Below are 23917 nucleotides of genomic sequence, written 5' to 3' on the forward strand. Positions count from 1 at the left end.
CTGCATTTTTAATGGTTTCCCGGCATATTGCTATTTGAAGCGTTCCGCGCGCACAGATTTAAGGGTGACCCGGTGAGAGCCCTCACTTGGTCTCTCCATCGCAGTCTGGGTTTTGTACTGCCCACTCTTCCCTGAACTACATACATCACTAATATTTTGCCAGTCGTCTTTCGGTGAAACATTGTAAAGGAAGACTACGCTATTCTGTAAATTACGCTATCCCAATTTATCCCGTCATTGTGAAGAGGCACGCGTCCAGCAGTGGGACAATATCTAATACAAAAATAAACTTTTGCTACTAAACTGTCAATCACAACGATACCTAGTGTGTGGTCCTCAGAATGCTGTCAATACTGTCAACATGCAAGCTCCTCTAAATAACTGACACGCGAGGCCGCCGGTATCGAAAACAGTCAGTCAACGACCTACCTTCAGTTTGTGCCATTCCATCAATATTTATACCGAGCGCGTTGCCAAACTGCGTGAAAAGTTGCAGCGATTTTGTGTGTCGATGTACAGCTGTCAAGGGCCTTCGGGTAGTAGCGAAAATACGAGAATGAGACAAACCAGTGTCCATTTTACAATAAGTCCGAGATTTCACAAGAAAACTGAAGGATCTTTTGAAATCCCACGAGCGATAAATATTCTGTAAGCAATTGGGCTTGGTACCTCTGGATACAAATAATAATATGTAGGTAAGTTTAGACGGAGTAAAGACTAAAAAAGCAAGACAATGGCCTGGCTTCAGTTTAGAGCCTCAGTAATTCTTAGAAGACAAGACAGAAACTCATCCTCCTTGCGTTATCTCTGCCACGGCTCATAGGAGCGTTGTTCGCTTTGACAACGAATCCCAAGATTTGGCGTAGACACTACACTACACTACACTACGAAAGCTAAGACTCTGACCTCAAAGAAGAAGGTCAAACACTATGGAAAACAAATATCTAAACAACATTACGAGTATTAGCCATAACACCTGGGCAAAAGTGACAGAATTCATTACTACCCGTACATCTGAGGGAATACCATAGTAAAAAGCTAGCGGTCACGCCACAGTGGCCATACGCCACTGTTTACCACGACAGGAAAGGTTACGTCTTTCCCGCACTAAACACTCACTCTAAACTTAACTTTAATTACATAGCAAAACATTTCAAATCCTAATCGACTCGGTCTATGAAACTTCACGATATTTTTCTTTTAATTCACATTTAAATTGAACGAAATTTCAATGTGTTAAAATAGACATTGCAGTACAGATGGTATTATACTTGTGTTTCGTCCTCGATATTAGTAATTTAGAATTATAGAACACATTGTAGTTACGCGGAAGTGTAACCACTCATCACTTGTTTAAGGGAAAAATTGCCGGTGCTGGCAATCCCCCTCTTTTTTTTTTTTTTTTTTAACGGTTTCGCCGGCTTGCCCTGGTCAACCCTCTTCATTCGCATTTTAGTGCTCAACCACTCCACTTGTTAAGTTCGTGATTTCGACATGCCGAAGCGAAAGAACGAGGAAGAACTTGAGTTGCTAAGAAAACGCTTGAAGCAACTCAAAAAAGATATCAAACATGTACGTCGTAATAAACGATCTTCCTCGTCCTCTTCGAGCTCCACGTGTTCACAGTGCTCCTCATCGGATTCATCGTCGTCGGAGGCCGCGCCATTGAATCCGGATTACCAAAATGGTTAGTACTCATAACTACCCACTTATTTTTAAAAAAAGTGATGGCATTTCTATCCAATATAATGCAATCAGAGTAGTCTATAGGACTATTTCGCCGCATTATAATGGTGTTGACTAAAAAGTAATTGCATTCAGGGTAGTCTATAGGGCTATTCCGCTGCATAAAATAAAAACCTTTGTAATCAGATCAGTCTAGGGGACTGTTTCGCTACAAGGTTTAAGCTATTTTGTTGCTCAATGATAATGCATTCAGGAGGTCTATAGGACTATTCCGCCGCATTTTAAAGATGCATGTACTCAGATCAGTCTGTGGGACTGCTTCGCCACATGCTTTGCTACTTTTAAGTGTGCAAAATAATGCAACGATTTTGTTACTTGATTAGTCATGGGTCGACTGTCATGTTTCCAGACCGACCTGATCCGGCTTACGACGACCCGCCGCCGCCGCAACCACCGCAGCTTGAGGACCGCAGAGAAGTTGAGCCGATTGCCGACGAGCACCCTCAAGCAAACGCTGGCCCATCACACGCAATCGCTGGTCCATCACATGCAATTGCTGGTCCATCACATGCAATGCCTGCGTGTACAAATCTGCCACCTACCAATATTAATGTGGATCCCATTGAAATTGAGGATGATGATATCTGCCAGGCAGAGATATTAGAGATATTGGGAACCGATCCATCACTGAGTCAAGAATATGGTGACGATATTAATAAAGAAGTGGCTCGCAGATTTGAACACATAGCCACGTCTGGTTTGGAGAAACAAGCAAGACAGGAGCTGTTAGAAAAATATTTAGTACCCGCAAACTGCGTTAAGATCGCCGCCCCACAGCTGAACGCGGAGATCAAAGCAGCGTCTACGGAAGCTGTCATAAAAAGAGATAAAGCTATTGAGCTTAGACAAAAACAGATCGCCGCAGCGATTACAGGTGTAGGACGTATACTAACATCTCAACTAAAGTCTAAGGATAATAACGTTGCTAAAGACCTAATGGACGTGGCACGCTTACTGTGTGATATACAATTCTGCGAATCAACAACACGCAGGAATTTTACGTTATATCCGCTAAAAAAGGATTTCAGAGATCAATTAGCAAACACAAAGATAGACAAATATCTATTTGGTGAAGATTTGCCAGAAACATTAAAAACAGCTAAAGCTGTATCAAAATCTAGTACAGATATTAAGGTGGACCAACAAAAATCAAAGCAGCAAACAACGCCTAAGTTTCCGAAGAATTTAAACTGGAAGACGGGACCCTCAGCTCGCAATCAGCCGAAGGGTCCGACACAGAAACAATATCAGTCTGCAGCATCGAGCAGCCGGCGCTACGGCCACGGGAACTCATCGCACAGGTCGTCGCATCGGGCCAAGCACAGTCGCCGGCGCTAGATCCGGTACGTTATGCTGGCAGACTTGCTGATTTTCATAAGCAGTGGTCACTGATCACAAGTGATCAAACGATATTATCCTGGATCAACGGATACAAAATTATTTTTAACCAACCGGTGTATCAGACCAATAGTCCAGCTGTTACAAGTGGCTCATATTCTGAAAGGAGTAAATTTTCAGAATCCATCAATAATCTTTTGTCCATAGGAGCAATTTCAGAATGTGAGCCTACCTCAGACCAATTCATATCCAGGGTGTTTTTAATCCCCAAACCTAATGGAAGCATGAGGTTTATTCTTAACCTAAAAGAGTTAAATAACTTCATCCAAACTGATCATTTTAAACTTGAAGATTTACGTACGGCCTTAAAGTTAGTTTCTAAAGGCTGTTTCATGTCCACACTAGATTTAAAGGATGCATATTTTTTAATTAAAATTCACCCTGACTCGAGGAAGTACCTAAGATTCATTTTGGATTCAAAATTATATCAATTTAATGTACTCCCGTTTGGGCTCTGCACAGCGCCTTACATATTTACAAAATTGATGAAACCTGTAATAAAATTGTTACGTTCATGCGGTTTCGTATCATCGATTTATCTTGACGACCTTTACCTGATTGGTGAATCATATAGGGAATGTATAAATAATTTACAAACGACAGAATCACTGTTGAAATCCCTGGGCTTCATTATAAATGAACAAAAGAGTAATCGTATTCCAGCTACGTCCTGTAAATACCTGGGTTATATAATAGATTCCCAAAAATGGCAAGTCAGTTTGCCAGTCGAAAAGAGAAATCGGATAAGATATGAATTAGAATCTTTGAAGCTCCTAAAGCATTGTAAAATAAGAAGATTTGCGCAATTGATTGGTCTATTAATATCTGCTTGTCCAGCCGTGGAATACGGTTGGCTATACACGAAACAAATGGAACGTGTTAAATTCTTAAATTTAAGAGGCCATGATAATTTTGATAGGACCATGGCTATACCTGATTCTCTTCATTCAGATTTCGATTGGTGGATTAATGCTCTTCGCTATTCAAATCACCGTATCAGAGATGACATATTTTCAATCGAAATCTTTTCTGACGCTTCTACGACGGGGTGGGGCGCAGCGTGTGGTGAACAAACGGCGAGTGGCCTATGGTCCCGAGAGGAAAAAGCCTTACATATTAATCACTAATCAGCTGGAACTGCTAGCTGCTTTTTTCGCCCTGAAAATATTTGCCAAAGATTGCTACAGATGCCAAATACTTTTACGAGTCGACAACACTACAGCTATATCTTATATAAACCGTATGGGGGGTATCCAGTACCCCCATCTCACAAAAGTGACTAAGGATTTATGGCAGTGGTGTGAGGCTCGTAAAATTATGGTGGTTGCGTCTTACATAAAATCATCTGATAACACTATTGCAGACCAAGAATCTAGACGTTCTCACCCAGATGTAGAATGGGAGCTTTCCTCTTCGGGTTACCAATTGCTGATTAAAGAATTTGGTCATCCTAATATTGATCTTTTTGCAAGTCGCATTAATAAAAAATGCGACATGTACGTTTCGTGGAATAGAGACCCAGATGCGTATGCATACGACGCGTTTACCATAGAATGGGACGATTTCTTCTTTTACGCATTTCCGCCAGTGTCTGTAATATTAAAAGCTTTAAGAAAAATCATTTCCGAAAAGGCTGAGGGTATCATGGTAGTCCCCGATTGGCCTACACAACCATGGTACCCTTTGTTTAAGCGCCTTTTAGTATCAAAATTATTGAGAATAGATTCTAAATTCGCAATAATATCTGATTCCAGCAACCGGAACATCCAGTCGAGCGTTACCCTGGTTGCCGGAGTTTTGTCAGCACGTCGCTCCTGCGGCGGTGCGTCCCGCAGTCTGCGGTGAATATACTGCTAGCATCATTATCGGACAACTCGATTAAGCAATACGATGTGTGTTTTAAACGTTGGTTTGATTTTTGTCTGAGGAACAAAATTAATGTATACGGTCCTTCAGTACCAATGATTATAGAATTTCTAACAGAAATATTTAACTCAGGAGGAAAATACGGCACAATCAACAGCCATAGATCCGCTCTCTCGTTAATATTAGGACAAGTGACCGATGATGATCGTATAAAACGGTTTTATAAGGGCGTTTTTAGGCTTAGACCGCCTCTGCCTCGATATAACGTAACATGGGACCCGGCTAAGGTTCTTAATTATTTAGGGTCATTTTACCCAAATGAAAATTTACCGTTCAATCAGCTATCAATGAAATGTATAACTTTACTCGCCCTTGTTACAGCGCACAGAGTACAGACGCTGTCAAAAATTACTATTAGTAATATAGTACATCTTCCTGATCAAATCATAATTAAAATATCTGAAATTATAAAAACATCTAGAGTTGGTGTCAACCAGCCAACTCTTTACTTACCTTATTTTGAAGAGCGGCCTCAAGTATGTCCTGCTCGAACGTTGATCGCATATATTGATAAAACTAAGGATTTACGTAAATCTGATTTGCTTTTCATAGGGCTTAATAAGCCACACAATTGCGTTAAATCTCCAACACTCAGTCGTTGGATAAAAACAACTCTGAAAAATAGTGGAATTGACATCTCCATCTTTTCTTCGCATAGTACAAGACATGCTTCTACATCTTTTGCTTACAAAGCGGGCGTAAGTTTGGACGCTATTAGAAAAACTGCAGGATGGAGTGGCAATTCCACTACCTTTGCTAAGTTCTATAACAAAACTATTGTAGACATTAACAATGATAATAACGCACTTGCTAGATCATTATGTTTGTCGTGATTGATAATCATGTATGTGTAAGGAACACAATCAAAATATGTTATGTTATAAGTACAAATGTAATTGTGATGTACTTAATAAATCAGTATTATTGAAATTAAGTTTATCATTTCTGATATTTCCTGCATACTCTCAACATCTACAATGTGTTCTATAATTCTAAATTACTAATATCGAGGACGAAACACAAGTATAATTAATGATTAAACGAACTTACCTGTAAGTGAAGTTCGATCATAATTATACGAAGGGTTTCGTCCGAAGATATTAGTAATACAGTCCCGCCCACCCAGGTCCCCAGGAAATATCAAAATGTTTAGCTCTAAACTAAATGAAGAGGGTTGACCAGGGCAAGCCGGCGAAACCGTTAAAAAAAAAAAAAAAAAAAAGAGGGGGATTGCCAGCACCGGCAATTTTTCCCTTAAACAAGTGATGAGTGGTTACACTTCCGCGTAACTACAATGTGTTCTATAATTCTAAATTACTAATATCTTCGGACGAAACTCTTCGTATAATTATGATCGAACTTCACTTACAGGTAAGTTCGTTTAATCATTAATTATAGGGCAAAGATGCAACGGGCGTGACGTCACAGGCAGGTGTGGTGCGCCTGGGCACATACGGAAAAGAATCACCGACTTATTATTGCATAACTGAACCACAAAAATAAAAATTCGAAAAACCCCCGACGGCGACATAGTGGACAGATTTTCATGAAACATGACTAAGAAGAGTCTCGACTAATTCAGCTTTCAAACAAAAAAAACTAAATCTAAATCGGTTCATCCGTTCGAGAGCTACGATGCCACAGACAGACAAACAGATAGACACGTCAAACTTATAAAACCCCGTCATTTTTGCGTCGGGGGTTAAAAGTGAAACGAAAAATGAAATAGCCAATTAGGTACTTATTTTTTTGACTTCCGTAGGTTTTCGTGGCTGGTGTAACACGTTGTGTATACCACATTTCGACATGGGCAGCTACACAAAGACGTTGAGTATAAAACATCTGGTCACTATAAATGCCCGTGTGTTTTCAATTCTTAAAACCACCTGCCGGGTATCCCCAGGGTTCCCGCTAATTCTTATAATTATTCACTTAACCAGTGATTTCATCGTCATGAGCTAAAGCAGTACCATCTGTAGGTCATTGTGAGTGTGTTTAGTAAAACTTCCCACTTTGTCAGTTACCGTTAAGGCGAGATTAACTTGTATTTTTATATGAAAAACTGACAAAGCGGCTTTATAGCAATCGACAAAGTGGGACCTTTTGCCGTGAACACTCACATTTATCCATCCTACTTGTATAACCTACCCGAACTCAAATGAATATTGGAAAGTACCTAAGAAAAAAATGGCAATCGAAGAAAAATAAAACTGTGGAAACGGATGGATGAGTAACTATCGCGGTAACCGAAGACAATATTAAAGAAGAATAGTTCAACTACCGCATTTAGGTTCAAATCAAAGGTAGTAACATAGTAATAGACGAAAACAAGCTCTCGCTCTTTGCGCTCTTTTCTTCCTCGTTCCCTCAATGCTGAGGATCGCGACCACAAGTAGCGTGTCTCCATTGAACGCGGTTATAGGCTGCCGCCAGTCGACTTCTTCACACAGTCAGACCATCTCTTACGAGCCCCACCCCAAGCGCGTTTACCATTCATTCGCCCCAAGATGATACACTTCTCCATATTATGCATTGGTGATCTCATGATGTGACCGAAAAATCTAAGGGTTCGCTCCTGGCATATTTTGGAGAGGCGTGTGGTGATATTAAGTTCTTCCAAAAGCGCTCTCAAGGTCTCACAAAGCCTATCGATGTGGAATCGGCTCTAGCTAACCAAAAATCCCTCGTTAGTAGGTACCTGTAGGTACCTAAGTATGTGAAGACGCTTACGCGACGTCGTCGCTGAATGCAAACGTACGTGAGCAAAAGTTTCTACATTTGGATCACGTCTCCGATTACCAGATTTCTATACATTTTCGGTAAGAAACAAGGAAAGTTTCATAAAACCAATCTAGGACATTTTTGGAAACCAAGGATCTAGATCAGCATCATGGACTCAATCAGCCTACCAATTTTTCCAAATCGGAGACATGATCCCAATTCCCAAACTTTTCGGGAAATGATGACGTATGTTCATACTAACGAGCGAACGCGCGACGATATAGTAGTAGTAGTAGTAGTAGTAATACACTTTATTGTACAAAGATAAGAACACACACAGTAAAGAAAAAAATAACACACACATCATTTGTACAAAGGCGAACTTATCCCATTAAGGGATTTCTTCCAGTTAACCTTAGAGCAGTTAAAGGAGAATTGGAGATGGTAGACGTTCCTAAGCTAAACCTATACCTAACCTACAAACTACAGCAATATAGACGTTATATCATATAAATAAATACGTTATAGGTACATAATTATAATACAGTTTTATGACTACCCTACATACATACACAACCTACCTAACCGCAAACATCTTTTAGATTAAGATGCGTCCGAAAGCCATAACTTTTTTAAATTCGATTTTAGCGATGCGACCGATTGACACTGTCGAAGGGGAGGTGGCAATGAATTCCATAATTTACAGAGTAAACAGTAAAGGACTTGTCATAGGATCTATGTTTGTGAGGTGGGATAGACAGAGATCTGCACTGGAACGAAGGCGGTGCCCGCTGCCGTCTGCTAAAAATTTAAATCTCTCAGAGAGATAAGGGGGAGAGGAAGGAGAGAAAAGAACATTAAACAGAAGGGACAGAACATGTATGTCTCTGCGACGTCATCATATATTTGGGGAGACCCTAAGTCTTGAGCTATCTTATCCCTTAGGTAGGCTTTTGAGCCTACGATCATCAAATAAAGATACCTAACGAGAATGCAGAACTGTAAAACTCAGAAAAATAAGTTACCACCTACAAACTCACCAGTCACCAATGTACCGTAAAAATACATGTAAAACCCACCAATCACTATGCCAAACATAAACTTCGAAAAACCCGAGAACACGATTTACCTCTTTCGACAACCTTTCAAACTGGAATTCTGCTGAAATTGGCTACAGCATTATTTTCAGACGTACCACGCCATCTAACGACGAGTAGTGACACTAGCCTACATTAGTTAAATTACACAAACGGGCGAACTAAACGTGCGAAGTTGCTGAAGTTTAGTCACTCGTTCATAGATGGCGCTGAAGACAATTGTTTAATATACTAAAAATTGAAAAGGAAATTCATCAAAGTTAGTACTCTATGTAAATATTGAATTAATAATGTAAATATCGGTATATTGTTAAAGTTACATTTACTTTAAGTACTGGAATTATTCCATTTGAACAAACTTTTCTTGAATTTACTTCTCACTTACCTTTCCACGAAATCCATTGACTTGCGAACGATTCTTACCTGTAAATAAAACAATTTTGATTATTACAGAATCAACAGGAGTAATATAATATAAAGAAAATATTGAGAATTTCACTTGACTACACAGGAATTGGAGATTTACGCAATTGAACGAATTATGTTTGATCAAATGAATATGAAAAACATTGTGACAAGGAGAATTGGTTTTTGTTTGTGGTTTAGAATTAGAATTTAAAGGTCAGATAATGTAGACACTGAACAGAGACAAAATATTTATTAATGACGAAACCTTAGGTGGATGAACAGTTTGTTATATGACGAAGCCTGCGCTGTGGATCTGAACGTACTTATTTTTTTAAATTATTCCTTTTGATGAATAAATGTGATTCATATTGTAAAAAAAAACGTTACTTGGGAATAAGATCAGTGGCCTATTTCACCACAGTTAACACTTCAGCTCCTGTGTAGTGACGAGTTAAGAATTTCACCACCCCCTTTCTTCTCGTGGGTGTCGTAGAAGGCGACTATGGGATATGGGTTAAATTGTGGCGTAGGCGAGGGGCTGGCAACCTGTCACTGCAATGTCACAGTTTCGTTTTCTTTCAACCCCTTAGTTGCCAAGAGTGGCACTGAAGCTTTAGTAGTTTCATGTGTTCTGCCTACCCCTTTATGGGATACAGGCGTGATTGTATGTGTGTATGTATGTAACACTTGACACTGACAATTGTGTCCATTTCTGTGTTGATAAGTAACATTGTCACTCAGCGTCAATATTTCCTTGTAGAACAGGCAAGTGTCACTGTCAGGCGACAATTGTCACTGTGGTTAAACAGGTCACTAGCGTAAATGTCAAATGCAAACTCATAGTATGGGTCCTTGTATGAACAGTCGCCATCATATATCGGACCACGTAATTTAAAGCTTGGCCAGAAATATATGATTACGCGGAATATCATTAGAACTATTTTTATATTTTAAATAGATGTCGCGACGAACGAAAAGTCTAATGCTCACGATTTTTTAGCTAATATTACAATAATATTACTCAGTATTCTGTTTTAAATTCCTTCTGCTTGTAATATAAGTTGTAAACTGTTCTAATATTAAAATTTTGGCAGACGAGACACAGTTGCCACCTAGTATAGAGTAGTGGTACTGATAATTCACGCTATTAAAGCGTGATTGACGCGTGATTGTCGCTAGATGTCACTTAACTATGCCTATACAAATAACCCGCATTCACTGATGCATGGAGATACAACTCTTCCGTTACTTATTCCTCTATATTTAGTATGAATGTATCGCCGTCCGACAAACTGAAGGTCATCCTCATTAGACTCCTTTATAGTGACAGTGATACCAACCTAAACAGTAGCTGTTCCGGAAACGGTTCCTCGGCCTCATTTTAATCGATTGCACGATTAACATTTTTTCTAAATGAAGCAAAAACAATTTAATGTAAGATCTTTAGGGTCCCCCCACATCTAGCGTCTCGCGAGCACAGCGTCGGGCCAACTGTATGGCAAAGCCTGACGCGACGTCGACGCGGCGTCTTTTTTCATACAGTTGGCCCGCCGCTGCGCTCGCGAGACGCTAGATGTGGGGGGACCCTTAAGCAAATAATAACCGTCACTTGTTTTCCTAAAAATTTGAACACGGCTTTTGAATTATTTGTTCTAGCTATACGAGCTACAGGTCACCCTGCAATGACATGATGTCAAGTGCAATAACTGCAAATATATTATTTATGATGATGTGGGTAAGATCATATAGATCTAAATAAGATCATGTCAGATAGTAGTGTTGCGAGCTCCACTTTGTAAAATATTATTTCTGTGATCAATCGTCTGCCCTTACAGGCCTATGATTGTGATACCACACACTGTTAACACAGAGGCATAACTTGTGCCTTCATCAGAGGATTGGAAACAACTGGACAGCTCATAGCTCGTATTGTAAGGACCTACCTATACATAATACTGAATGCATTGTGTCGGTCCGTTGCACAGCAACGTAAGGCCGTGTTTTACCACAAGCATAGCGGAGAAATAAAACCATGTTTTTTATACTACGTCGGTGGCAAACAAGCATACGGTCCGCCTGATGGAAAGCGGTCACCGTAATCTACGGGCGCATGCAACTCACGGAGTGACACATTAGAAACTTGTAGTACGATCCTTTTTGCTATGTTAAGTACAAGTTCTAAGGAGGGTTCGGGTTGTTGACGAATCAAAGGACAACACCTAGATGGGACAAATTGGTTCCGTAGGTCCTTTCGTCATGTAATTTATTTTTAAGCCCTTAAATTTAATGTAGGTACTTTGCACACGCTTTGGTTCTTAACTCCTTACAAGAAGTAAGTATTTCAGTTAGCCCTATGGCTCACTCGAGTTGTTACTTACGGAAAAATAAGCTTCTTTGTATCTACATAATTATGTCGGCACGAGAATAGACATCAACAAGGGTATATTTATTTGAAACCGTAAGTGCGTTTTCACATAATCCGATCCGATATCGGACCGACATCCCATACATTACAGGTGCCATCTTGGATTTTTTCCATTGAAATCCTTCTGACATCCGATATCGGATCGGATAATGTGAAAACGGACTAAAAGCTGCGCATTGCCCGCATTTTCAAATACAATAAAATTGCAGTTTAAGATCATCTTAATACGATTTTGATGTACCTGGGTGTTGAAAAGTTCTAAAATTTCAAATAACATCACATAATACATCTTTTAATGTTTATGAGATAAATATGTGTGTTCACTGATATCCATACTAATCCATACTAATATTATAAATGGGAAAGTGTGTGTGTCTGTTTGTTTGTCCGTCTTTCACGGCAAAACGGAGCGACGAATTGACGTGATTTTTTAAGTGGAGATAGTTGAAGGGATGGAGAGTGACATAGGCTACTTTTTGTCTCTTTCTAACGCGATCGAAGCCGCGGGCAAAAGCTAGTCAACTCATAAAGGAAAACACGAAATCAAAAGTTCATCTAATCCAAAATCCGCTTCCTCTCACGCTCCCGCTACCTCCCAACAGTCCCAACGACCACATCCCACACCTACGCCTAGAGAATAAAAATAGGCATTCAGAACAAAAGCAGGGCTTAATTGAAACCTGGGGCTTAATTGGAAATCTAGGTCTCAATAGGCATTATGGCCATGATATCGTGTGTGACGGAGGAAGAGGTTCCTTTAGGATGTGATGTGACCTTGAACTTGACATTCCATTGTGAATTAGGTCGATGTGCAGTGAACCTTATGGGATGTTGTGTGTTATGGTTATGATTGGATTGTAGCTGAAGCTTTGTTATAGCAAAGTTGCAGTTATTGATATTATAACTATTTTTATACTCGTAGACTTTAGGACACCACCGACTAAACTATAAGTGCTGACTTTTCAGTGTTGGATAGTCTTTGACACTTAGTCAACTATAATATTTCATTACACTTCACTTTAGCTAACTGAAAAAAAATAAAAAATAGAACTTGTTTGTCCGTCTCTCACGGCAAAACGGAGCGACGAATTGACGTGATTCTTTAAGTGGAGATAGCTTAAGTGATAGAGAGTGACATAGGCTACTTTTTGGTCTTTCTTACTCCCCACTTCCCCCTAAAATGGGTCCACCCCCCAGTTTGTATAATTTCCGCAAGCAAAGCCGCGGGCCACAGCTAGTATACTATACAACGTATTTTTATTGATTTTCGTTAACTTTAAGGGAAGGATATTGATCAATTACAATTAATGGAACAAACACGGAACTTGATGATCAATTACAATTAATGGAACAAAAATGGAACAAACACGGAACAAACATAAGCTAGCGGTTTCCAAGTTTCGTCTACAGAAAGTGAAGAAATCGTTCCTGGGAAACTGTGTAACATTTTATAATAAAGTACCCTTAGAGGCATGGGATCTGCCCCTTACTTCATTCAAGAAGTACATAAAAAGTGCACTTCTCAAAAAGGGGTACTACAAAATTGATGATTACCTGGGAGATACTACACCATGGCCGACTATCCAGGCTCAAAATCTGTCATAGTTTTGCTAGCAGTGTCCCGGAGAGACATTGTGTCATGCTTAAGGCGCTGTTGCTACTGGCTGTTTAAATTATTGATCCTTATTATTGTATAATTATAATTTGGTATATATATATATATTGACTTGTTGAGTACATACTAGTTATGTATTCTGTAGAATTAGTTGGAGATTGCTAGCTTAACAGTCTCTTGACGTGAAATTTGTATTTCATACGCATTTTTTTCTATTTCTAGTTCTTTTGACACTTGGAGAACCTTTACACCTCCAAATTTTTATTTTTTATTATATCCCATTAATTATAATTGACTGTGGGGACCTTTTACATCTCCCAAGATCTTGTTTTCAATTAAGTCAATTTAAACTATGTAACATACAAGCACGGAATGTTGTGTCTTACATCTAGGTATACCGTATTCACTTATTATTGGAATATTTAATACAGCCCGGACAGCTTGAACATGTCATGCTCGCTAAAAAGTCTTTGCTTACGGTGACGTCGTTGATCGGGTCGCCACCTTCCCGAATGAAGGTTGAGGGAGGCGATGGCTGAGATGCGCGCCATATTCGTGAACGGGTGCTGTTTGAGAAGACCGGTCTGTTTCAGCTAATAGGGGCTATGCTATTCTATGTAACATTAATTTTGAATGAGATTACGTTGAGGCACTCTGTTCGGTCCTTGTTTGTTTATTTTTCTTTCTGACTCTTGGAGACCATATACATCTCCAAGGAAAAAAGTAGATTAAGTATATATATACATATATTTTTTTTTCCTTTGCTTAAGACAACAAGAGTCTTTTACAACTCTAAAGTTATTTTAGTTATTCGTTTTTTTTCTTCATGTATAATTTTTTTAGATGTACTTTGACACTTAGAGACTCTATACATCTCTAACATCTCTTATTAATAATCATAATAGCTTTGTACTTTGTATAATTTCTTGTGTTAATATTTTTTTTTTGAATACTTTTGCTTATTAAATTGTATCTTGTTTTTTTTTAATGCATGTTAATTATAAGATGTAATGTTTTGAAAAGAAGTGGCCCGCCGAGTTTCTTGCCGGTCCCATAGTGGATACCCTCCTCCAACTGAGGGGGGACTGAAATATTCTCGAGGCTGAGGCGTAGGGTTAGAGCCGGCGTAGTTTTATTTGACGTTCATAAGCGCATTGTAAAATGCCTACTTGGAAAAAATAAATATTTTATTTATTTATTTCATAATTTCTCTAAGGAACTTGTGTCAAAGTTGTCCGACAATCCAATCAAATATTTAGGCAGGTGTTTGACTATGACTATACTAACAGCTAGCATTTTGCAGCAATTTGCTACACTACAGACTATTAGAGGTGTCTAATAATAATAAAGACAAAGAAAATATTCCGAAAATTTCACCGATCGTGTTTTCATTTATGATTTCATTTTATTATAATTTTATCATACACAACCCGGTATCCAGGTTATTAACAAGCTAGTTATAAATCCCTGATCCGTAAACAAACGACTGGCACGTCGCCAGGACGATAATACAAATATTACCGGCCTTTGATGAACTACGGAAACGGTCGTAACTCGAGTTCGACAAGCGCTAACACACGTCAAAGACTATAAAGAGTACTAAACATTAGGTTAGGATTCCAGGACTTTAGGCTGTCCTTTAGGATTTTTAGAGAGACTTAAATATCCATACTAATGTTATAAATGGGAAAGTATGTGTGTTTGTTTGTTTGTCTGTCTTTCGTGGCAAAACAGAGCGACGAATTGACGTGATTTTTTAAGTGTAGATAGTTGAAGAGATGGAGAGTGACATAGGCTACTTTTTCTCTCTTTCTAACGCGAGAGAAGCCGCGGCCAAAAGCTAGTAGATGACATATACTCTGTCAAACAAGTCTGTCAGTAAATAAGAATAAAGAAAACTATCATGCATCCTTTTCTTTAGTGTGCTAGAGAAAAGGATACTTATAGTTTTATTTGTTCTTATTTACTGACAGACTTGTTTGACAGAGTATAAAAGGATAACTGACTATAGCCAGTGGGAATCGAAGTGTCGCGGCCAGACAGGAAAAACACACGCACAGACAGAGAGGAGACAGGGAAATGCCGAGCGATTTGTATTGTATACGCCTGTAAAGCCTGTTGTAAGTTTTTGAACCCACACACGCTTGTTGATGGACGCTCCTATTGGACCACTGCGCAAGAGACGCGCATCATTTCATGTTAACGACCAGCGAGTCGCATCATCACGCACGCACACAACGACAACTGTATGACCAATGAGCTCTCAACTGCGACACAACGGCCGGCAGCTTGTCTGCTCTTTATATATTTTCTGAGGAAAGAACCTTAGAAATTATATATTCTGGATATTGGAATCCGAATTAATAACAATCCCTAATAAGGCGACCGGCATTTTGTAATAAGGGAAATTCCCGTAAAAAAGCTATGAAAGGTGAATTCGATTCGACGCGTCGCCAATGGACGCAGTTTCACAATCAATGTAGAAAGCGAATCATTCTAGACTAGATTCGGAGAGCTTAGTTAGTTGACGACCGGTCTGACGCCGCCTACGCCGCGGTCCCGGGTTCGAATCCCGGTAAGGGCATTTATTTGTGTGATTAGCACAGATATATGTTCCTGAGTCATGGATGTTTATATTTCTATGTACGTAAATAAGTATTTGTATATTATATTATATCGTTGTCTGAGATCTTGAGCTTACCGTGGGGCTCAGTCAATCTGTGTAAGAATGTCCTATAATATTTATTTATTTCACTTTCAATAAGTAATAAAATTACGGAAAGAAAATCCCCTGAATCCACGCAGCTTTTCAAATATACGAAGCCAATGATAAGATAGAAATCTAATTTAGGATAAAGCATTTCATGGACTGATAGATAGTTTGTATGTATTTGATAAGATTACTCCCCCGCTATATCAGGAAATAATACACTTTTTGTGATACTATTTTTAGTGACATCACATTTAGTTATTGTGTAGTTTTTTGCGTTTTTATGACAGTTTATCAAAGAAGTATTAAATTATAGGACTCCAAGAATATAAAGTCCATTATGTGCATATGAAGCTGGAAGTCTTGGGTTCGAAGTTAAAATGGTTGATTTTGTGCAACAACACGAGTATCTAAGATGTACTTATTTATACACGTCAAACTTTCGTGAGACATATTAAAATATTTAAATATACAGATGTGTGTTAGTTTTTTTTAGTTTAAGTCTTAAGCTGATTTAAGTAAGATTACCCTCTTTTTTTGTTTAAAAGATACTCAGTCAACTGCCGTAATATTTGTAGGTCTAAAAATATGTAGGTAACAAAGCTTTACAAATAAGTGTGTCTCAAAAATATTTGAGGCAATTTGTTACGTAATAGTACATTTCCTTTGCGCACGTGTATCGTACGACGTTTTTCAGTACAGATGGCCATCCGAAGTTTCGACCTGACATATTATAATGAAACATTTCTCGCACTAGTGCGTAATAACACCATCTGTGCTGACAAATATTATTACAGACGACAGTGCATTCGATGCTTCGCGGTTTAAAATATGCGGCATCTTATCAATATTATCTGTGGTTACAATTGTAGGCAATATTAGACTGTTAGCTTTTCATTAGAACACGTCGTTATTCGAAGGGTTGAGCGTTTGAGGGTTAATTAAATAATTGGGTCGCAGTAAAGTGGGAAAGGACTCGAATAAATATTATCTGTGGAACGTGTTTTACTTAGCATTATCTAACATTCACAATTTAATGCTAATTTTGTAGTATTTGTGATTAAATAAAAATACCTACTATGTTATTCGCAAATAATTATGTGACTCGCCTAATCTGGATAAGGTCGTGGTGGCGCAGCTGGCAAGGCGCTGGAAACTAAGTGTTTATAGTGAACCAGAGGCCGTGAGTTCAAGTCTCACCAGGCGTAGCCGAATGGCATTTCTGCGATACGAAACGCTGCCGAAACGCCGCAGAAATGTAGAGCGATAGAGATAGATAGCTAATACGAAAGAGATATTATCGTGAGCGTTTTGTGAGCGTTTGTGCATTGGGATAAACACAGTTTTCCTTTTAAAAATTCTGAGCTTATTTTTGAGTCGTTTGCAGATGTTTCTGCTTTTTAATACATTAACACAGATGCCTTCCGACTATTTAAGACAGGGCTTTGTAAACGCTTATTGAAAGAATCTGTCACAAAAAATATTCTTAAAATTGAATATTTACGTCAAAAAATAAACATCCAAACTAATGTTATGAAGCCATCACACGTTCGCGGCGTGTTTTGGCATGTTTACCTACTCCTGGCAGTAACTAACAAGCCTATTCGAACCTACACAGATATCACTGACGTCTAAAGGATATCATTCAAACATCGTGCATTTCACTCGTGCGTAACTGACATGATCGGTATCATCATTTGCTTAAGTGCAAGCAATCCCAATTACTTTTTGTTTCATATCTCTTTCTGAGATCATCTATCTCATCATCATCATTATCATTCCATTGCCCATTTCCCATTATTTTGTGTCGGCGCAGTAGATCTGCTTCCATTTCTCTCTATCAGCCGTAATTTTCATACTAATACCCTTCACTCTCATATCATCCTTTTAGGTCTTCCACTACCCTTGTTTCCACCTTCATTTACCACTCGTTTTGTAACATTGCTTTCATCCCTCCGCATTACATGCCCATAACATGCTAATCTATATCCTCCCACCTTCTCTGTCACTTATATCATCTCATCATTCACTTGAATTAGTTTCATGTTTCACGCACGATAACTGACATCAGTCGTTCTGATGTCAGTGTGTATTTGAATTGTACTGTATGAATGGAGAATCAAAGCTCTCGACTCGGCGCCGAATATTGCCGCTTATCTAATCACAAAACAAGTATTACGGACGCTGGTATAGTTTCACTCGTAACCAAAACACGTCACTGCTTACTACTTATAGGAAATATAGGTGGTTAAAATACTAGCGCTATTGCGCTCAATTGCTCAAGCGGGCTCTCTCATCTCGCTTGCTCAGACTAGCCAAGTCCACACAGAGCGAGGCACGCCGCGCGGCAATTTCCTCGCTCGGCAAACATACCATGTCAACGCTCTCTTGCCTTGGTCGAGGCATCAAGATTACGGGCATTTTCAGACTTTGGGACACCCCAATTAGCGTAAGTTGTTAACAAAAATTAACTCGCTATCAGTTTTGTGGCGACAATTACGCATAAAATCTGTCTAAAAATTTACTTTTTTCACATTCTGAATGTAGATTATCGCTTGAAGTTTATGTAATTAACACAAAAACAATATTTTTGTAGAATTTTAATGCTTAATTATATCCACAAAACTGATTTTTGTTAACAACTTACGCTAATTGGAGGGTCAATGGGGGGGGAAAATGCTCTTACAGTCAAGTGCAAAAATAAGTATCGAAGAAATCGACTCATAAATATGGTACTACGCTCTTATTACACCGGACTAATGGGACATATTTTTGAGTAAGATGTGTACACCCATATTTTTACACTTGACTGTACATACCATGTTTGCCACCCAAGGAGATTGCGTCGCGACGTTCCTCGCTCTGTGTGGATATCATCGCTATCATCTATCTATAGTCATGTTTGATTACACATATTGTAAATTCACAAATCAAAGAGTGAATGATGGTAGAGAATGTCTACAGGCATTCATACCGCCATTTCTACGATAATATTGAATCTTCTTCGTTTTCCAGTGTCATCTCCTACCGGAGGTTGGCTATCATAAGCGCTATACGAACTTTAGATACCTACAGCCGCGCGGAATAATGAGCGATTGCTTGTTTAAGTAAACTACACTGAGAGAAAATACAACCAGTTTTCATGTTCGTTCAACAAGTTTTTTTGGTTAAAATAGCGCCTACGTGCTCTTTGGTTCAAACAACAAGCTACTTGTCATTTGAATCGGCAATATATTTGAATCAACAAGTCGATTTTATAAAAACAACCTGACACATATTGTTTTAAACATACGTTTGGCTGATTCAAACGGATAAACCGCAACAAGTCGAACTTGTTAAATTCACAATGCAAATTTCTCTCAGTGTATGTTCGTAGATTTTTGGGCCGGAGTTGCGTCATCGTCCGGATGATCGTTTCCCTTGGATCTTTCCCTGGATTATGAGTTAAGGAGTTTCGCAAAGTATGAGAATACCAGTTTTCGCCCGCGGCTTCGCTCGCGTTAAATTCGTGCGGAATGGTCCATACAAACTCCCCCCCCCCCCATTTTAGGGAAGTGGGTGGTTAGAAAATGACTGAAAATAGCCTATGCCACTCTCCATCCCTTCAACTATCTCCACTTACAAAATCAAGTCAATCCGTTTTGCCGCGAAAGACGGACAAACAAACAGACACACACACTTTCCCATTCATAATATTATAGTAAGATAATGTAATTTGCGTTTTTTAACTGTTTTAAAATCTCGACTTCTTTATCTACTAACTGCAAAACTCGTTCGTTAAGTCACTCTATCCGCCCATAATAATTAATAAGCATCCTCAACTAGGAACTCGAGTTACCGTCAACTGTACAATAGACAAATCCTTTTATGCTCCAAACTCACTTGTAAAGTCTATACAAAGTTCGGAATAAGTAGACCCAGAATCCTAAAGCTTTCGAGTCTTGAAGAGATTTTCCCTGTTTAAGTTTATCTGCGCATTTCAGACTGCAATGCTGCTTTGTAACTTTACAGTACGAGTAAGATCTACTAATTTACATTTCTTTATAGTAAATCATCCAGTTTTGGTTTATAAATTATGCTCCCACACTGTGCTGTTATAAATCACAACACAAACTGTAACATTGACACCATAAACAGGGAAATGGCACATTGTTTCAGCAAAAGTTAGGACCAATAATAAGGAGCATAATTTTGAAGAGGCTAAAAAGTAACATTTCAGCAAAATGTATATATTTTCAAAAACTTGAAGGATATACATATATGGAAGTTACATTAAAGAGACTTGGGACTTATATATCAGGATTTTCATGTAGAGATCTGCAACCGCGTTCCAAAAACACAGCCTCAAATCAAACGTCGGAAGATCCCGGGGACTTAATCCGTGTCGGATCGGTCGAACATACCCACTAGAATAGAAGTCAAGTTTTAGACTCCCCTTTCCCCTTCACACCCGAGCTGAAACGATCGTTAGGTTGTTAGCGGGTTGTTAACATATAGGCACCTCCCCCGACTAGATGGTGTGCTCAAATTACTGCACACATGCGATTAAAACTGCACGAGGCCATAGCGAGGAACAGACGCATATGGAGGGACCTAGTCTTCAACAGAATGACATGATGTCACGATCCTCAGCATTGAGGGAACGACTAAAGAAGAATAGAATCGTTTATTGAATAGAATAGAATAGAATAGAATAGAATAGAATCGTTTATTGCATGTCACAAACCAGATATAAAGGTGTTACATATAATGTGTGGTTAGTTTTGTGTGACGTCCTGTAAGGACACAGCAAATCTAATACTTACATCTAATTTAAATATAATGTTTAACAATATATTTATATCTTAACAATAGTAGGAACTCTGATACATTACTTAATCATATGTCTCGTTAAAGTAATCTTTAATACTGTAGTAACATTTATTAATTAGGAATATTTTTAACTTATTTTTAAAGGACTTGAGGTTTTTTAAGCTTTTTATAGAATTCGGAAGATGATTATTAATTTTTATGCACATAAAATGAAGACTAGATGTAACAAGCTTTCATGATGAGAAAGGCAATTCTAGTTTGTTTAGGTTGCGATTGTTTCTTGACATAATTTGGGATATTCGCCAGAAAATCCTTAAACTTATGACATAACCCTTTCCAACCGAAGAAATTGAGGTTTGCTAAATAAATTTTGAATTTTAATGACATATGTTTATTTACAATTATACATGTTCATTGTAAATTTTAACATATGTCATTAAAATTCAAAATTTATTTAGCGAACCTCAATTTCTTCGGTTGGAAAGGGTTATGTCATAAGTTTAAGGATTTTCTGGCGAATATCCCAAATTTTGTCAAGATATTCCATTTTTTATGGGTTGTAAGCGATACCTGTCTGCAGCTTGTCGGCCGTGAGGCTGCGCAAGAGTCTCTTGATGCTGCGCCGCCGCCGCACCCCGCCATCCTCGCCCGAGCTCATCGCTTCACACGCATTGTTCATTGACACTCACTCACTTTCACTTCACTGGTTTTTTTTTTTCACTTTATACTGGGCACCAGGAAATTGCTTTAACACTAGACATCATAATATATTTTGTGATTATTTTGTTGAATGTGGTCATTTTTAGATTGGTAATATTGTGTTCATGTTCAACGGTTAAATTATACGTAATCCTACCAACGGCGCCAGTACAGGACAGCATACTAACGATGTATATATCTCAGGAGTATGGTTTTTATAATCTAGGAAGCAAACGAGCCGCTAATCGATTAATATTAAGCAATTTTTGTCACCCATCGATATCGACACGCATCACTAGAGGTGCATGTGCGTTGCATGAGAGTACAGACATATTTATGTGACACTGCTGACAAATTGTCAAAACTAGGTATTCAATCGTGTATACGTATTTGTAGCAATGTTTGAAGTTTTGGAAATACCGGTTCATTTGTCACGACGTCACAGTGACACTAAAATAATCATAAGTTACAACTTATTTTACGGGAAAGTTTTTAAGTGAACACTAATTAATGCTAGGTTATTCAGAGGTCAAATTACAAGAGGGGTCTAACTGCAATATCAATCACGGGATGAGCCGGTCCGTAATCTGGCAGTCTGGCTCAAAACTCCGGGACAAATGGACTGCCATTACGTTTTCTACATTTTTCAGTTCGGCAAAACAGGGATTTCCAAGTTTTAATATTGAAGAAGAAAGAATAATTAGAATTGCCCTTTTGATTAGATTTTAGAAAAAAAATTGGGAAGTGGATACAAATCTTTATTTTTTTTTAACAATATTCATTTGAATGTGGTAATTTTCGTATTGGCAACAATATTCAAATCAAAGGTTAGAGTAGCATCCATCCTACCGACTGCGCCAGTACATGACAATATACTAACTTATAATACCTAATTAGAAAAGTTGCATTCGCGTTCCTACCCTTATTATGGGAGGACTCTCTTTTCTGAGAGGTTTGGACTTAGTATCTTTTTCAAAATAACGATTCATTTGTAATGACACTGATACTAAAATAATCATTAGTTCTAAAACGCTTCTCTGTATCTTATAAGTTATAAGTGAACATCAATTATGACAGGTCATCTAAAGGTCAAATTACAGGAGGGTCTAACTGCAATATCAATCACGGGATGAGCCGAGCCGGCCCGTAATCTGGCAATCTGGCTCAAAACTGCGGGACAAATGGACTGCCATTACGTTTATTACATTTCTCAGTTCGGCAGACGACGCGGGGATTTCTAAGTTTTAATATTCGAATTATTTGAAATTAATAAATCTTTTGATGCGACTTTAGAAACATTTTTAGGTAGTAGGTAGGTACAATATCTTTGCTTGCCTTATACTTGTGGAATCAATGAAATTTACATTTCGCCGAAAGGTTCTTGCAACTTGCAACGGGAGAAATTGCCAAGGCACGCGTTTTGGCCTTTTATATTGATGAAGAGGTCATGTCTGTGTGAGAAATGATATGAAATGAATGGAAGTAAATGATGGGATTATGGTCGATAAGAGTAATGGAAGAAAAAGAAACGCTGAAGCGTACTCAAATAAATGGATAAGAGCAAGAATAATGATATCAATGATTTAGATTTGAAAATTTTATCCCTCGCCTTCATCATTAGCTATGTTAAACATAACTGTTTATCTGAGCTGGTGCCGTAGCCGAATGGCATTTCTGCGACGCGAAACGCTGCGAAGGGTAGTCTGGCTCTGTCGCGCCAATACGCACGAGCGATAGAGATAGATATCTACAAGCGTTTCGTTTCGTAAGCGTTTGTGCCATTCGGCTACATACCCTGAGTTGTGACAATGAGAAACTGAACATAAATAAAACGTGTTTGTTTATCAAGCCAATTTTAACATTTCATTTTGGATTAAAAACTAAACCTTGCAAAATGTAAACAATAGTCTTCTTTATACTACAACTACTATTTCATAGGTATATCAGTTCTCCTATCTCATATGTTAGTGATGGTATATATGTGTTGTTATTGTATCTTGTATCTATAACCGAAACAGGGTAAGGTCGGCAGTAAACGCGGTATTAAAATAAACGATCGCTTCCTACACAACATGACTTTTATTATATGACGCAGTTATTAATAGGTGAGGCGTACGGAAACCAATAACATAATGGGTTTTTTCTCGCAGCCTACAAGAAAAATTGAGATAAGTAGTTTATTTTGTTATGATTTCAGACAAACGAGAATAAATAAATTCTTCTTTGGTTAGAAATGATTCAAAGTACACTGAATTTAATATTGGTAAGCCACCATTTTTGAACTATGGATGATTAAAAAAACGAAATAAATGTTTGTTTTTTATCATGCAGAAACGTCTGCGAGCGATATTACATATTTT

The 23917-nt window shown here is 38.4% G+C and overlaps 2 protein-coding genes across 2 annotated transcripts in view; one reads left to right on the forward strand and one right to left on the reverse strand.

The window, feature by feature from the left end:
* The window catches only part of LOC125236896 (A-kinase anchor protein 13-like), a 279055-nt gene that overhangs the window by 182042 nt on the left and 73096 nt on the right, over nt 1–23917 (reverse strand). The gene's annotated exons all lie outside the window — the stretch shown is intronic.
* LOC125236996 lies at nt 1402–5032 on the forward strand. The gene is made up of 3 exons (XM_048143909.1): nt 1402–1687; nt 2096–3089; nt 4899–5032. Exons 1-2 carry the CDS (start codon nt 1495–1497, stop codon nt 3082–3084), a joined length of 1182 nt encoding a protein of 393 aa, XP_047999866.1. The 5' UTR covers nt 1402–1494; the 3' UTR covers nt 3085–3089; nt 4899–5032.

Source organism: Leguminivora glycinivorella, chromosome 20 (genome assembly GCF_023078275.1).
Source record: "Leguminivora glycinivorella isolate SPB_JAAS2020 chromosome 20, LegGlyc_1.1, whole genome shotgun sequence".
NCBI classification, from domain to species: Eukaryota; Metazoa; Arthropoda; class Insecta; order Lepidoptera; family Tortricidae; genus Leguminivora; species Leguminivora glycinivorella.